The sequence below is a fragment of the Mus caroli genome, unplaced genomic scaffold, assembly GCF_978045245.1.
Source record: "Mus caroli unplaced genomic scaffold, Mus_caroli_1 scaffold_11, whole genome shotgun sequence".
NCBI classification, from domain to species: domain Eukaryota; kingdom Metazoa; phylum Chordata; class Mammalia; order Rodentia; family Muridae; genus Mus; species Mus caroli.
The window spans coordinates 34435605-34452356 of NW_028227266.1; the positions used below are offsets into that span (position 1 = coordinate 34435605).

Genomic DNA, 16752 nt, shown 5'->3' on the forward strand with positions numbered 1-16752 from the left:
GATTTGATTGTCCCCACAATCCCAGGCTCCTCCTGCGGACTGGTCAACAGATAGCGGGGCAGGAGTTGGTGTCTAGACCGCAGAACAGCTCTCTGCAGTCTAGATCGGTCGGAGCAATCTCAATCAGGACAGCAAGAAGCTATGAAACCGTCTTCCTGTTATTGTCCAAGGGTTTAATCCTTACCGAGGTGTGATTGACAAGCATTGCTATCCAATCGAAACTGAGGACAGTACATATCGACCAATCGGAGGACGTAAAGGAGACTGACGTACACACCACCCACCCACCACGCTTTGCGTTGCCTGGAGCCACAGCAATCGTCAGCTAGTGAGGAAGCCCTTAAGTGCCGAAAGGGCGGCTTTGATTGGTCCATCTTAAATTTCTTAAATGAACCCCTACTTGTGATTCGTCCAAAGTAAACCAAAGCCCGGGTGAAGAGAGCGAGGGGTGAGTCCTGGTGAGGAACCTGAGAGCCGGGTGAGGACCAGAGGCTGGCCCCAGACGCCTGGAAGGTGAGGGCTGGAGGCGCGCGGACCACCGAAGGTCATCCTGGCCGCAGGCCTGGGATTACTGCTCAGTTCCCAGTGTTCCCAGCTGCGGTGCTGGGAGCTGATGTGTGGTGAACCCTGCAGACTGAATCGCTGCCTGCCCAGTAAAAAGGGCAGGACGCTGAAGCACCCTCTTTCTGTCAGTCAGGTGTCACCTGGTCTTTAGGGGTCGTGACAGTTGATTTTGCTCAGAGGTGCATGTGATTAACCAACAAAGATTAGGAGGCATTAGCCTAATTTTTTTTTTTTTTTTTTGGTTTTTCGAGACAGGGTTTCTCTGTGTAGCTCTGGCTCTCCTGGCACTCACTCTGTAGACCAGGCTGGCCTCGAACTATGAAATCCGCCTGCCTCTGCCTCCCGAGTGCTGGGATTAAAGGCGTGCGCCACCACGCCCAAACGAAGCTGAAGTTTCTAAAGTAGGAAAAAAAAAAAAAAAAAAGTGTAGGCTCTCAGGCTCTCACTCCTCCAGTTTGTTGATTTTTGGGATAGGCCTTGCTAAATATCCCCGGGAGGCCGCCTAAAACTTACGGTCAGTCCTCTTGCCCCAGCCTTTTGAATGCTAGGATGACAGATGTGTACTACCACATCAGGCCATTCTAACTATTTTTGAAGGTTTGGAATAAGCAATTAAAAAAAAAAAAAGTTAAAAAGAGAGCTGGGTGTAGTGGCGTTAATCTTTAGTCCCAGCACGCTGGAGGCACAGGCAGTCAAATCTTTGTGAGTTCGAGGCTAGCCAAGTCTACAATGCTTTACCGAGGGGGGGAGGGGGGGAGATTTCTCCAGAAAGGCAATCTTGTCCAGTAACCTTTCATTTCTATTGCGTTCAAGGACTTGGTCCCGAAATTGGGGGTACGGGCAAGGTATCATCCACCAGCAGCCTTAAACCACACTGCCTTATCTGTAATTTCCATCTGCCCCAGACAGCAAGAAACGGGTATTAGTTTTCTCCCTTAAGATTCTCAGCTTGTCTTACAGAGGTGGCCCACGCCTTTAATCACAGAGGCTGAGAGTTCTCTGAGTTTGAGGCCAACCTGGTCTAGTTCCAGGACAGCCAAGGGTACACAAAGAAACCCTGTCTCCGAAAAACAAAAACAACCAAACAAAGATCCTCACACAGCCTAGTGGTGGGCACGATTTTCATCCAATGAGCCCAGGGTGCAGGATTTTTGTTTGTTTGCTTGTTTTTCCCTGGAAATTGGGTGAAAGGGGCTGTCAAACCAACCTTAGGTGGAGGAAGAATTCAAGACATATAGATTCAAAAGGGTCCAGAGAACTTTATAAGGAACCTCACAGCCTCCATCACAGGGAGAAAAACAAACAACAAAGCACGTGACCTTGTCTTGCTTTTGTCAACTGCTACACAGTGTTTAAATTTATACAAATTGTTTTTTCCTACTCTAGGTTACTTGTTTCTAACAAGTTAGAATTTACTCTTAAAATTGTGTCGGCTTAAGCATCAACTCTCAGAGAATATTTGGATGGTATTCTGTGTCTTAAGTAAATGGACTTTTTTGTTTTGTTTTGTTTTAATCAAATCTCACTAACAAATAATTTAGCTATTCTCAAGACTTGGTGTTTTAGCTCAGATGGCACAGTCACACCTAGCATGCATGAGGCCCTGAGTTCTACCCCTAGTGTGTCATAAACAGGGAGTGGCCCACTGTAATCGCAGGGAAGGTAGATGCAGGGGAATCAGAAGGTCACTGGGGCTGGAGAGATGGCTCAGTCCAGGCTTAAAGCTCCCTGTAACTCCAGTTTCAGAATCTAATGTCCTCTTCTGGCCTCCATGAGCGCCGGCACAAACATCACACAGGCACACACACACACACACACACACACACCAATTAAAAAAAATCTAAAAGAACCCCAAAAGAATGGTTTGGTTACGAAGGGCTTGGAGCTGTGTGTCCTATCACTTAAGAGTACATCCCATAGGTGTAACTTGATGTCATCTGAGCCTGTCAGCATCCGTGGGGATGGAAGATCAATGCTTCTGATGTTTCCAGCCTCCGCTGTCATTTATCCCGATTTCTAGGTGATAAGAGTTTGTTCATGTCTTCCAGGTTGTTGTATGATATCCAAAACAGCACAGCTAATCCTAAATAGACATTTCCTTCAAAGAAGCCCATCAGCTCAGCCAGTCAGGCTAGTTGTTTCTGATATGTCTTTTGACCCCTTTCCATTTCCATAGCTAGGATAAGTGTTCTTATCTGGAGAACTGTGATAGTCTCCTAACTCATCACCTGTCTCTGCTCTTTGCTCTCTGCTCTCTGCTCTCTGCTCCCAAATCCTGTAAGGTACACTCTGATGTGGGGGAAATTGGTTCTAAACAAGAGCTCTGCCACTGGGTAACTCTGACCCTCCCTCATGTTTGTCTGTTTATTTATTTTTGGTAACTTTATTTTTAAACGGTCTTACCAAATTGCCCAGCTGGGTCTTGAACTTGAAATTCTTCTGCGTCAGTAACTCAGGACGTGGTATAAGCCTGAAACCACTAAACCTAGCTATTAGTTATAAAAATGAAGAAGTCTCATACGTCTCAGCCTGGGGATATGGCTCAGCAGTTAAGAACACTATCCGAGGACCGAGGTACAATTCTCAGCACTCACATGGCAGCTCACAACTCTCTGTAACTCCAGTCTCAGGGGATCTGACACCCTCACACAGACATATATGCAGGCAAAAGACCAATGCACGCACAATAAAAATAAACATTGAAAACAATTTTAAAAGTAAGTCTCACAAAGTGTTTAAGAACTAGAGGCTATTGAAATCTCTAGTTTGGGGAATGTAGTAAGTAGTGGAGTCTGCCAACCAGATTAATAAATATTCTCATTCTGCTTATGGTTTTTATCTTAAAGAAATGAAGCATCACAAATTGTTAAATTCCTTCTATTCTCTTTGCTGGTCCCATTCTGGTTTCTTCCTCCTCCCCGAGACACTTACCAGAATTGCTGTGTACAATTTATACTCGTTGTTCTGTTGTTGTTGTTTATTATGTGTGTTTGGGGTTGGCGCACTTAACATGTGTGTGCCTGCAGAAGCTGGAGGATAACCTCAGGTGTCATCCTTAAGAACTCTTGTCTACTTCATTTGACACAGGGTCTCATTGCTCTAGAGTTTGACTAGGCTAGACTGGCTGGCCAACCAGCTCCAAGGATCCTCCTGTCTTCTGCGTCTCCAGCACTGGAGTTAAAAGCATTTCTTACATGGGTTTAGTCATCTAACTCCTCCCACTTCCAGAGCAGGCACCTTATTGACTGAACCATTTCCCCAGCCATTATATTTTTGCTGTATGTATATGTGTATATATATGTGTATATGTGTACATATGTATATAATTGAAGATAACTTCAATTTTTAAGATCAAAATGTAAATCATATACTTCAGATTTCAGTTTACAGATTACTTTTATTTACTTTTTTTACCCTCAAGCTATGTTTTTCTTTTAGTTTATTACTTTAAAAAGTTCCATGTTTATTTTGCCTTCTGACTCCATGCCTTCAACGGGTCCACAATGATTTTCTGCTCCTCAATAAGGAAAGCCACTTGACCCCGTCACGGACACACTTAGCACCTGTGGAACCACCCCAGGTCCTGCTGCCCTGCTGCTTTGTCTTAGGCAATCTCATGAGGACTTTATGTCTTACAGCAGGAGCCCCTTGAAGTCTGCCTGGATGTACCCTGCCTGTGGGTTTAGGTTTTCCCAACCTTCTTGGTATAAGGGTGACCCATCCTGCTGCTAGGGGCTTGAGACAACCTAGTTTTCTAGAGGCTGTACTGAAGGAAAACCTACAACAGCATATCAAACACTTGGCCATGACGAGTGTCTCTAAACCCTGTCCCTGGAAGAGGAAAAAGAAAGAGCAGCTGTTGATTTGCTTCTGTGTTTGTGTGTGTGTATTTGTGTCTGTGTTTGTTTAAGACAGGGCCTCACTAGCCTGGATCTAGAGACGCTTCTGCCTCAGGCTTCTACCACAGACACAGCCCCCCTGATAATACAGATGCAGGCCACTGTTCTGGCTTGCAACCTTCTTTTGTCACTCAGCACTGCTTTTGAGTTATATTCATGTGTCTGTGTATATAGATCATGTCTGTTCATTCGAAGTGTTCGTGATGAGAATATAATAAATACATTTAATAGGTGTGCAGCTTTTACGTCCTCTTTGCTATTGAAATTACAATGTCCTCACGTGTGTCTCCTTATATGAGAATTTCTAGAACTATTTTTTTGAACTTTCAACGGAGGTGTGTACTGCCAAGGGACATTTGAGGATCTGTGAGGCCATATTTAGTTATTATTGTGGTTGGAATATGCCAGAGAGCTGAGAATGTTGAATGTTGCAAAATGTTGGGACAGTCCTCAAATGAATTATCACCCTGCATCTTGTATAACTTTTTTTCTAGTGCCCTCTAGGATATTCATTTAATAATTATCTGGGCCTAGAACCTAACTCCATTTTTTTTTGTGTGTTAACATAATGTAATTTTTGGCACAGTTCAGTGAAGTGTAATTTCCAGGAATGTAATTCAAGGGGAAATTATACTGATCTGTGGCTTGGAACTTGTTCCTTAGTCTAGAAAAATCATCTAACTGAAGGCAGCACAGCTCGTGGTATTTGAGTTGCCAGCACAACACACCTGCATGGTCTGCATGCGGAGCTTTCGTTCGCACTCATGGTGATGCTAAGTTTAGGCGAGCATCTGACTACTGTACTTCATTATGTATTCTTGTGTCGTCAGCCCGAACGTTCATACACTTAAACATATGCCGTTTCATTATGAATTACTTCCACTAAAAATCGACTTCTGTACATGCTACAGAGTAGAGGTCGAGTTTTATTGTTTCCTGGTTAGATAATCATCTGTGTTACCACCACTGTGAAACCCTTTATGAACTGGGCCATGAAGCCAGCCACTTCTAGGGAGCATCTCACAAATGCCCAGATCTGTGTCTGGGCTTCCAGTTTCGTGCAATTGGTCCACGTATCTTTGTCCCACTGTCACACTGTTTTAATTACCTTGGTTTCATAACATGTCTGTGGCAGTTGGTGACAAGAAAAGCACATTGCCATTCCTTGTTCTCAGAGTGGTGTTGGCTATTCTTGGCTCTTTACTCTCCTGTGTGAATTTAGGATTCATTTTCCCACTCCTTAAAAAAGAAGTATTTTTGGATTTTGGTTAGAATTGCACTGAGTTTTCACGTTAAGAAAAATTGAGATCTTTTAATTAAACCATCCCCATCTGAAAGTGTGAATTACTTCTCTGTGAAGCCTGCTTTATTCCACTATCCAGGTACTTTTCAAAGGTCCTTGCATAAAGTTGCATAATTTTAGCTGCAAAAATCTGACAAATATGTGTTGTACTTAATCCTATTTACACATGTGTACATATGCCCGCCTATTTTTACTATGCCAGTTTGAACTCTATTCAGATGTTTAGAAGATAGTGAAGGCAATATCGCCTCACCTATCACCTAGCTTTAAGAGATAGATCATGGTGCTGGAGAGAAGGCTCAGCAGTTAAGACACTGACTGCTTTTGTAGGGGTCCTGAGTTCAAGTCCCAGCAACCACGTGGTGGCCCCCAATCACCTGTAATGGGATCCAATGCCCTCTTCTGGTGTGTCTGAAGACAGAGACAGTGCACTCACATAAAATAAATAAGCAAATCGAGAGGGGGGGGCTCGTGACCACCTGGTTCACATCAGCACTTTCATTTTATCCCCGACAACCCCTAAATGATGTGAAATGCTGGGGTACCACATTCTGTTGGCTGTCATATGTTGTATGTGACTGTGTAGATTCATGTATCGTAAAGAATCACTACCTTTTTTTTCAGAGATTCATTTATTATATGTATGTGAGTACAATGTAGCTTTCTTCAGACACTAAAAGAGGACATTAGATCCCATTACAGGTGGTTGTAAGCAACCATGTGGTTGCTGGGAATTGAACTTAGGACCTCCGGAAGAGTAGTTAAGAGTGCTCTTAACTGCTAAGCCATCTCACCAGCCCCAAATCACTATATTTTAAAAAATGTATTTCACTTTAAAAAAAAAAGCTCTCTTTGTTTTATTAACTCTCTAATGACCACTGAGTCATCTCAGAAAAGGTTTTGTACTGAAATATAACACAGACAGAAATGGCATAGCCCACTATGTATATCTAGATACAGATTACTAAAGTTACAAAGTCAGGTGACCAACACCCAGATCAAAGAACAGTTTTATCATCCAGGCCCCATCCCATCACTCAAGGTAAACAGAGCAGTTGGACCTGTTTTCGAGCATTATGTGATTGGAGTGAGTCTACAGTGAACTTTTCACTCTGCCCTTGGCTTGATGCCTGTGAAATTCACCCATACTGTCAGATGCTGCCATGCCCATGATGGACGCGTGCATAATGTTTTGCATCCCTATAGACTGTCTGCCATCATCCTTTTGGCCATTCTGGTTAGACATAGAGATTCTTCACTTGGTTTTTAATTAGCATTTTTTTGGTGGCTAGTGAGGTAAGGACTTTTTACATGTATTGACCAGTCATCCTCTGTGTGAAGTTGGTTCTCATTTTTTTTCTTCTCTTATCTATTTCTGAAATAATAGTAAAATCCATTAATTTGGGTGTGCCATTTATTGTAGTGCTCTTGTCTGTTTGACTGTGTATTTGGAGGTTTTGTGGTTAGGTTCATATGTCCTCCAGGTTACATCTCAGACTAAATTATTTCTCTCAATCCTGTTCTTACTGATACTTTCAAACCTTTACATATGCTTTCTTGTTACAAATATTGGTCCATTATTTTATTTTGTTTCACCCTTTTGTGGCGAACCTCACAAGATGAAGTTCTCCATCCTGGCCATTTGCAGTGTGCAGTTCAGCAGTGCTAGCCTGTTTACGTGACTATGAAGCTAGGACCTCTGTGTGTATTCGGTGTCTTTGCCTCCGTTCCCTCCTTGCCCTGTCGTTGCTTGTGTCTTTTGTGTGTCTGCCTTGTGTGTCTTTTTCAAATTCAGTGTTTTCTCACTTGCCTTTCCTGTCATTTATGTAAAGAGCTACTTTAAAAAAAATCCAGAATGAGAATCTTTCAGCAGTCAACTCTGCGGTGATTGCATTTACTATGATCATTGATGCATAATAAAGTGAAAACTTTCACACTCTGTGTGGCCCAGTGGACTGCAGCCACTGCCTCATTTGTGGTAGACAACTGCTCTGCCATTGATCCCACCCTCCCAGCCTGTTTTGTATTTATTTTTTCTTTAAAATTTTTGTGTGTAATTTGGGTGCATGCTTATGTAAGTGTGTGCATGTATGTATTCAAGTGTTCCTGTGTGTGTAATAGTTCTTGTTACTAATATGCAAGTGTTTGGTAGAGGCCAGAGGTCAATGCCAGATGTCTTCTTTGGTTGCTTCTCCATCTTATTTCTTCAGACAGGATTTCCCTCAGGACCTGGAGCTCACCAGTTGGCTGGACTGACCACCAGTGAGCTCCAGGACCCTCCTTTCCCACTTCCCAGTGCTGGCGTTACAGATGGCCACCACTGCTTTACATGAATACCAGAGATTGGAACTTGCTTGAGCGGTAGGCATAGGCACGTCACCGATTTAAGCACCTCCCTAGTCTGCTGAGATTTATTCTTGAGGAACCTTGTATGCCTGCTGAGTGGTATCCCAACAGCGACTTTACTTTAGCCTCTTGGGGATCCTGTAGGTTTCTCACTTTTATTGTAGTTCCTATTAGGAACCCCATGATGCTTTAACTCTGCTTGCAGAGAGTGTAGGGTTAGGATTTAGATTTCTTTCCAGTTGGTCTATTTTTGCCATGGCCTGAGTGAGTCACTTGGCCAGCTTTAACTAAGTCCTTAGCCGATTTTTCAGTATCTATTCAAACATGGCTTGGCCCCTTGAGGTTCCAGCGTTAGGAACTGTCCTTGTGCATTATGAGCTGTCCCTGCGCCATGGGCTGAGGCACCACTGGAGAATCCTATTAGGCCTCCATCTCCAGTCAGATCCCACTGCGGACTTTGATCCCAGTTCCAGCTTACCCATCGGGCTTTGAGGGTACATTAAATTTAACACACTGTAGAATGTTACCTTTTTCCACGTATGGTTTTAAAAATTCCATTTTGTTAGGCACTTCCGCTGTTCTGTGAGGCACTTCTGCTGTTAGCCCAGTGTAGTGCATTAACCAGCAGTTCCCATCTTCTCCCCGTTAGCAAACCAGCAGTTCCCATCATCTGTCTACAACCTGCCACTGTGGCCTTATCTCTCCGTCACCCGAATTTAGCAGACTGGTCAGCATGGCTTCATTTACTCACCAGCAAATATTTGTTTTACATAATCTTTATGCTGAGAACTGGCGAGAACAGGGTGGGCAGAACAGTTTCAGTCTTCAGGAGTTTAATCTCGAAATAAGAGATAGAAGCCGCGCAGTGGTGGCACACACCTTTAATCCAAGCACTCAGGAGGCAGAGGCAGGCAGATTTCTGAGTTCGAGGCCAGCCTGGACTACAGAGTGAGTTCCAGGGCAGCCAGGGCTACACAGAGAAACCCTGTCTCAAAAAAACAAAACAAAACAAAACAAAAAGATAGAAAATGAACTTGTAAACAAATGGCTAGAAGAGCTAACCATGGAGGCAGAGGCTATAGATCATCAGATAGGGCATTTGCCTGGTCTGCAAGAGCCTGGGTCATTAACTACAGTGGAGAGTGCTCTGAAAGAAAGAGAGACTAACTTTTGGAGAGTTACTTTAGATGACAAGTCAGGGAAGGGCTGCCTGAGGACGACCTTCCTCTGATGAAGCCACATTATGAACTATGAGGAGAGGCCAGTCCAGCAACAAAAATCACCAAATAGCAGGTGCCTGCCCTGTTGGGGGCTGGCGGTGGAATCCTACCTCTGGAAACATCAAGTACAGAGATCTGAAGACAGGGAAGTACTCTGTGCTGCAGTCAGTGACATGATGTCCATGGGGCTCTTAATGAGGGCATAGTGCTCTGCCAGCATGACAGAGGCAAGTGGGAACTCCCTCTACTCTACCACCCTGCCACACTGATTGCTTCCCAAGTGTGCAAGTGCTGGTACCACCCATAACCCTCTCACTGTCTCAATATGCTTTGCTTTTGCTGCAAGTAAGTATATAATATGGATAGGTGTTTGCATCACATTGTTCTCTAGTAGACCTTAAGCTTCTGCTGGGATATGTGTCTTATTTACCTTTGTCATCTCTAGGAGCACAATGCTTTCCATGGTGGGCACAGCACAATGGTGATTGAAGAAATTTCTTTCTTCTCCCCTCCCCTCCCCTCCCCTCCCCTCCCCTCCCCTCCCCTCCCCTCCCCTCCCCTCCCCTCCCCTCCCCCTCTCCTCTCCTTTCCCAGTCCATGCTTAGAGTCTCTTTCCAACAAGCTTAAAATGGAACACCTCAGTCTATTTCCATTGTGTTTAAATCATAAGGCAAAGAAACCCAGAAACCTGAGGAAGAAGCTGTTTTCCTAAGATCTGTCTCTGCCGCTATAAAAAGGAAACTCAGGAACCTGATCTAGAATGGTGTTGCCTCATTAGTGAAGTGAATGGTGCCCCGCCCCCGAGATATCCTTACTTTCAACATCTGTACATGTGATTTATTTGGCAAAAGGATCGTTGCACGTGGGGTTAGAACTTAAATCTGGCGGTAATGGGCAGACAGAAGACAGAGAAGGGAAATGTCCTGTGAAGATGACAGTTACTGGAGACACAAGCCAGGGAATGCCTGGCGTCACCAGAAACTGGAAGACCCAAGGAAGCATCCTCCCTTAGATCCTGGGGGGGTGGGGGGTGGGTCGCTCGTGGCCGCCTGGACACTTCTATTTTAGATCTGTGGTCTCAAGAACTGAAAGAAGGAGTTCCTATTGTGAGCCACAACTAGGAAACCAACACTAACTTGCCTCTTATCGCTCAGATGTAATACCTTTCTGATTGCCATGACTAAACAGGCCAGGTCTTATAAAGCACTTAGCATATCCTATGTACCCAAAGGGGTGATGTCTGTTCTTCTGTGAATGAAAACTTGACAACAGAGTGGAAATGTCTGTGTTGTGATTGCCTGCTGAGTCCAAGTTCACACCTCATTTTTAACTGAAGCCTTGGCTTTCTGCAGCCTTCAGAGAAGACTTGGTTAGGGTTTGTGAAGGAAAAGAGCTCAGATTTCTAATGTGGGCTCCAAAAGTCAAAGTGGAGTTGAAGAGGCCAGAATTTGAAATGACAATAGGCTGAGCAGAAGGCAGCCTTGCTCTCCCCCCACTCCCAAGTCCCCACCCCTATTCACACATAAAGAAAGCTCTGGGTTCTGCATTGCCGGTTTTCATTAAGGGACTCTGGGGCTGGACATTCCTGAAAATTAAAGACCCACCATGAGTGAGCCTCCTGACATACTGGCCATCAAGATTCCTCATACTGAGCTCAGGCTTTCTGTGTTGTAAGAACAGTAAGTGCACACGAGGTGTGTGTGTGTGGGGGGGGGCAACCAGAGGCTAATGCTGCTAATCTCTGTCCCCTAGGATGACTGGCATGGTACTCGGAGTGGGTGCTGGCGTGTTCCTCCTCGCTCTGATCTGGGTGCTGGTGCTGCTGCTGTGTGTGCTGTTATCCAGAGCCTCTGGGATAGCTAGGTAAGGCATTCTTTCCAGCCAGGAGTCCTAGGTAAAAGCAATTAGAGGCAAAAATCGCTGACGCTCATTAAACATTTAGAATTCAGAAGATCATTTTTGTAATTACTGGCAGTTTGAACGAGTTGCATTTTAACCTCTTATCATAAGCACTAACTGTGTTATTTATGCTCTGAGGCAGAGGTGGGAGGGGAACGGAAGCGTGTTCTTCAGTTCTCACTGTGGAGAAGATGGAGGGTGGGAGGGAGACCAGAGCTGACAAGAAAATCCACCTTGACTGCTATTGAGTTCCTTGGGAGTTGTAGGTAGAAGTTTTGTCTAATTGTTCAGATTTATGGCACATGCTTGGTCCAATCCTTAAGGCTCTACCCTGGGCCCACAGACACTGACGTTTACAGTGAGTTGGCCTGGCCCTCTGTAGCAAGCCATAACCTAATCCCGGAGACACTTGAGATACACACTCTGTCAGAGTCATGTCAGTAATAAATGGAGAGCTACAGTATTTGTCGAAGTATTCTGGTCTGAAAGAACAAAGGTGTGTGGGCATGGGAGGGATGTGTATGTCTGTATGCATGAATAGACACTTTGTGCAGAAAACTATGACTTCCCATTGTTAAGAATTGGGAGTTACCAGGAATAAGTAGGAATATACCCTGCTGGCACCTATCTGAGGTGGAAGAATTAGTGAACCTTCAGGGACCGTGCCCCCAGGGACAAGCCAGCACAGGCTTGTCCAGTTAGAAGTCAGCACAGTTAGAACTAGACTGTCCGCAGTGCAATGCTTCTGATACTCAGGTCTCTTTGCTCCCAGGTTCTCCATCGTCTTTGTCTTCCTCGGAGCTCTGATCATTACTACAGTTCTATTGCTTTTCCCTCGAGCCAGTGAATTCCCAGCCCCAGAAGGAGAAATGAAGGTAAAGCTATTTGGTTTCATTTTGCCCCTAATCTCAGCCCTTCCACTCTACCCTGTGGCTGTTCAAACAACAATGGGGCTCCAAGGGAGCTGCCCAGGAAAAGGGTCTTATGAATCTCACCTGCAGGGTCACCAGGCAGTGATTTACCTGGTGGCCATCATTTGCCACTCTCATCAAGTTGAATGACTGCAGAGAGCCACTCCTTCCTTAGAGACAGGCAGAGAGTTAGGAACTAGGAACTGGCTGGCTTAGGCTGTAAGTGTGGTGTTCCCCATTCCTGGTAGTATTGGTTCAGAGTCTCAGATCCTGGTCAGAATGGGAGTGTGTTCTCAGGGTGCTGAGTGACATGATTTTCCATCCTGAAGTTGACTTTTCCCACTGTGGTGTCAAGAGAATCATTTCCATCAAGAGCAGTGGGTAAGAGGAGTCTTTCCACGGGAAGCAGAAGGTGAAGTTACAGATGCGTTCTATGCTAATGACTGACGTCTTCATCCCTTAGACCACAGCTGCCAGCCCCTACTTCTGGAAATAGATTTGTATCAACTCTGTCATCACCCCATTTCTGCAGATCTCACTTGGTCTAGTTCATTCCTGACATGGGGCTCTGGTTCTACCATGTGTGGCTGGTCTCAGACCCACTGGCTCTTGCTAAGGGTACTGACCTGTCTGCCCCATTACATCTTCTTGTGGCATTCTGGTTCTTTCCAATAGCTATTTTAATTTTGAAGTAGAAGCCATGCTAATAGCTAGCATTCTCAAAGGATTACTGAATTCTGAGACCTGTGCTAAACATCTTGTTTACATTGTCTCACTGAAACCACACAGCAATCCTAAGTTAGGTACTATCGTTTTCTGGGAAAGAGGGTCAGGTGACCTGACCAGATTCACACTGTCCTGGAAAAAGCAGAGCAAGGATTTAAGCTGAGTTCTGTCCTCAGAATCTTCAAACATGCTGGGCACTGGTGCCTATACCTTTAATCCTAGTGCTTGGGAGGCAGAAACAGGTGGATCTCTGAGTTTGAGGTCAGCTTGGTATATAGAGTGAGTTCCAGGACAGGCAGAGCTACACAGAGAAACCCTGTCTCAAAAAAAAATCACACCCCCCCTCACCCCCCAAAAATCATCACACTTGTTGGAACTCAATAGAATATCAAAGACGATTTTCCAGACCTGAGAGATTGTCAATTTGATATAGTCCACAAAAGTTACATAATTTTTTAATGTAAAATGAACACACACTTCCAGCTCTACGTAAGACTAATGACAGCGAGAGGAAGAAAATGAGCTCTGGAAACTCTAAGGGAAATTATGCTTACCACAGATTCCAGGAGTTATTCCCATGGGTGTCAGGCTCTTCTCTGCAACTGGCCTACCCCAGTGTCTTTGTTTTTAGGAGAAAAGAGTGATACGCACTGCCATATTTGTAATTATCGCAGATGTGACTCCTAGAAAAGGCACAGAGCAAGCATCCTTTTCCAAATCAATCTCTCTCTTCTGTCACATGAGTTTCAGACTCAGGAGACAATCGGGCTTGAGCAAAATATGTTTGTCAGCATGGCCAGCAGAATCGGAGTTTTCCTTTTCAGGTTCTGAGAGCTGGCCCCTGCAGCAGCCTGGCTCAATAGTGTATCAATAATACATGGCCTGGGCCTTCTGCACCCAAGGCCTGCTAATTGGCTAATTAAAAAGTGAAACAGTCGAGCGAGCAAACATGTAGCCCGCGAGAGACTTGTTCAGTACCAGAGCCAAGGTCAAAGTTATGTTAAAGCTGTTTTATCAAACTGACCTTGGTTGTAAGTTGACTGTTGGGGTAGTCTCTGGAGCAGCTGGGGTGGCCACAGCCTTCTTCTTGATGTCTTTGGATCTCACCCTTACCACTGCTTAGATTATTCAGGTAGTTTGTGCATCTACACTGTATTAGCTTTCTGTTGCTGCTGTAACAAATTCCTGCTGGCATAATGGTTTCTACTGTAGATTTATTATCTACAGTTGTGTGAGTTAGCAGTCCATCACTAATCTCCCCAAGTTATATCCAAGGGTGGGCAGTGTTGTGCATCTTTCCAGCAGTTCTGGAAGAATGCCCACTTGCTGACTTCTTCCAGCTATAAAGGCCAGTGCCTGGCCCATGGCTTTTGTCTATGGCCATCTGCACAGCCAGCAGTGTGTCACCTCTCTGACTGTGTCCATCTCACATCTCTTTCCTGAACGTATTTTCTGCTGCTTCTTTCATCCTGTTTTGTTTCTTGAGACAAGGTCTTACTGTGTAGTAGCCTTGGCTGGTCTGAATTACAGTGAAGATCCTCCCACCTCTGCCTCCAGCATGTCTTTAGCTTTTAAGGACTCTGTTAACATTGGGCCTCCCTGGATGGAATAATCCAAGCTAATTGGCCTACTTCCAGGTCACAATCTTAACTCCACTTTGTCATGCAATCCATGAATTCACAGGCTCTAGGGATTAGGATCTCTGGGCCCTTCTTTAGACTGTGACCATTACTGTCAGGTATTTGGGAATCTCTCCAAGAAATGGCTTCTCATAGTTTCTGTGAAATAAGTTAGGCACTCATTTGGTTTACAATACCTGCTTTCCCTACCTATTTAAGCACCACTGCTTAGCTTTGGGGAGACAGAGCTCTGTTCCCTGGAAGTAGATAGCAGACATCTGGGCAGAGCCAATACCAGATACAGATTTTTGTCAACAAAGACCAGTAGAATTAGGGCTTCCCATATGACTGGTTACTAGGCAACCAACTGTATGATGGGGCAAGTTCCATACCCTTTTAGTGCTTTAATATCTTAGATAAGTGGCCACTTTCCCTCACTCCCTTGCAATTAGGGTTCAGAACTCTTCTGATGAAAGCTTCAGGGTCACCTCATTCTGAAAGCTACTCTTTCCCCTAAATTGAGCCATTTGTTTCCTGCTCCTTATCATTATTAGTTGTTGTTGCTCTTCCTCCTCTTAGTTCTCCTCCTTCACCACCACCACCTCCTCCTCTTTTTCTGTGAAAACCTTGTATTTTCTGCTTAGGAAGCTGAAAGTTTTCTTATTGAAATGCAGAAGGAATCCAGAGCAGGATGCTACTTGAAGTTACAAAGAAACTCTGGGCACAGCCATCAGATATCATCAGGTTCACACAGGCAGGGCGCTGGAGTGGCAAACGATTCCGTTTTGATGTTTTCTTTCTTTCTCCAGATTGTGGACACCTTTTTCATTGGCCGCTATGTCCTGCTGGCTTTCCTCAGTGCTGTCTTTCTTGGAGGCCTCTTCCTGCTTCTCACTCATCATGTGCTGGAGCCAATCTATGCCAAACCACTGAGGTCCTGCTGAGCATAGTAACGGAAACACGGGACATGTTGACATCACGGATGAGCACAAAGGCAGTCTGGAACCTGACCACCTTCATGTCTTCAGACCAGAGGGATAACTATTTGTCACTAAGGCAAACCTCCTGAGCCCTGGCCTCCAGAAACTCAGTGGCAAAGCAGGGTCCATGGATGTAAATTGTCACCATCAAGACAGGTACAGCAGTCTTCTCGGAACCCACATGCAGGATGTCTGTCTGTTTTGAATGAACAGTAATCACAGTGATCCGCTTTGGGTAAATTGTTCAGTCAAGCTGTGAGTAGTAGATTTGGGGAAAAGGAGTTTTGGGCTTTGTTGTCCAACAGAAGAAGCCAGTCCTTTTTAATAACGTATAAATTATAAGTTCTCAGTTGAGTATTTGGAACCATTTGGAAGAGAGAAGCATTCAAACACAAATTTGCTTTAATGAGATAGTATGGAAGATGTATTAGGCAGCGGTTATTGACCATTCCTTATGTGCAGTTCCACAGAGCTCTGTAAAGACTGTGTGGCACTTGTCTGAATTCTAATAAAGCAATAAACAGCTACCAAAGGGCTTGCTCTTCAAGCCCCTGGCTACAGCTTTGTTATGTTTACATTTAGTGTTTGCTTAGAGATTAGAAGGGAGGTATGGAAATGTTAGCTGTCTTCCTGCCATGTATCTTGGGTCTTTTTCTCCCAAATTTGGTGGCCTCTGGGTGCCTTATTTAAGTATTGAGTATTTTGTATGAGTCCACTTTGGGCTTTGGCCTTTTCTTTTTTCTTTTCCTTTTGTCCTACAGCAGTACTACAGATTGAGCCCAGGTCCTTGTACACATACTCATCCATCCTATCCCTCTACTTACATTGTGTCTTGAAGAACAATTGCTCTGTTTCCTAGGCTGGCCTGGAACTTTCTCTGTAGCCCAGACAGGCTCTAAACTTGCCATCCTGCCTTAGTTTCCCAAGTAGCTGGGATTTTAGGTCCGAGCCATCAGGCCTGGCTCTTTTTATCTTGTCAATTGGTTAGTTGGTTGATTCCAAGGTCTCACTAGGGACCCAGAGCTGATTTGAACTCTGGCTCCTTCTGCCTCAGGTTTCCTGGGTACTGGGATTACAGATGTGCCCCACATGTCTGCCTCTGTGTTTTCATCTTGGAAATTTTCTCCAGAATTACCAAGGAATGTGTATTCTCAGCGTTGTTGTATAACTTCACATTTGTCTAACTTCCCAGATCAATTAAATTAGTCACTAACTGGGGTGGAGGGTCGAGTCTGGTTCTGCTTTGGAAATGCTACCTTGTGCTTCCAGAGCAATGTGAAGAAGA

General features: G+C 44.6%; 1 protein-coding gene across 1 annotated transcript; it reads left to right on the forward strand.

Moving 5' to 3' along the window:
• The first annotated feature begins 327 nt into the window (after window positions 1-327).
• On the forward strand, window positions 328-16042 carry Tmem218 (transmembrane protein 218). The gene is made up of 4 exons (XM_021172386.2): window positions 328-513; window positions 11085-11195; window positions 12004-12106; window positions 15297-16042. Exons 2-4 carry the CDS (start codon window positions 11086-11088, stop codon window positions 15429-15431), a joined length of 348 nt encoding a protein of 115 aa, XP_021028045.1. The 5' UTR covers window positions 328-513; window position 11085; the 3' UTR covers window positions 15432-16042.
• Window positions 16043-16752: the final 710 nt, after the last annotated feature.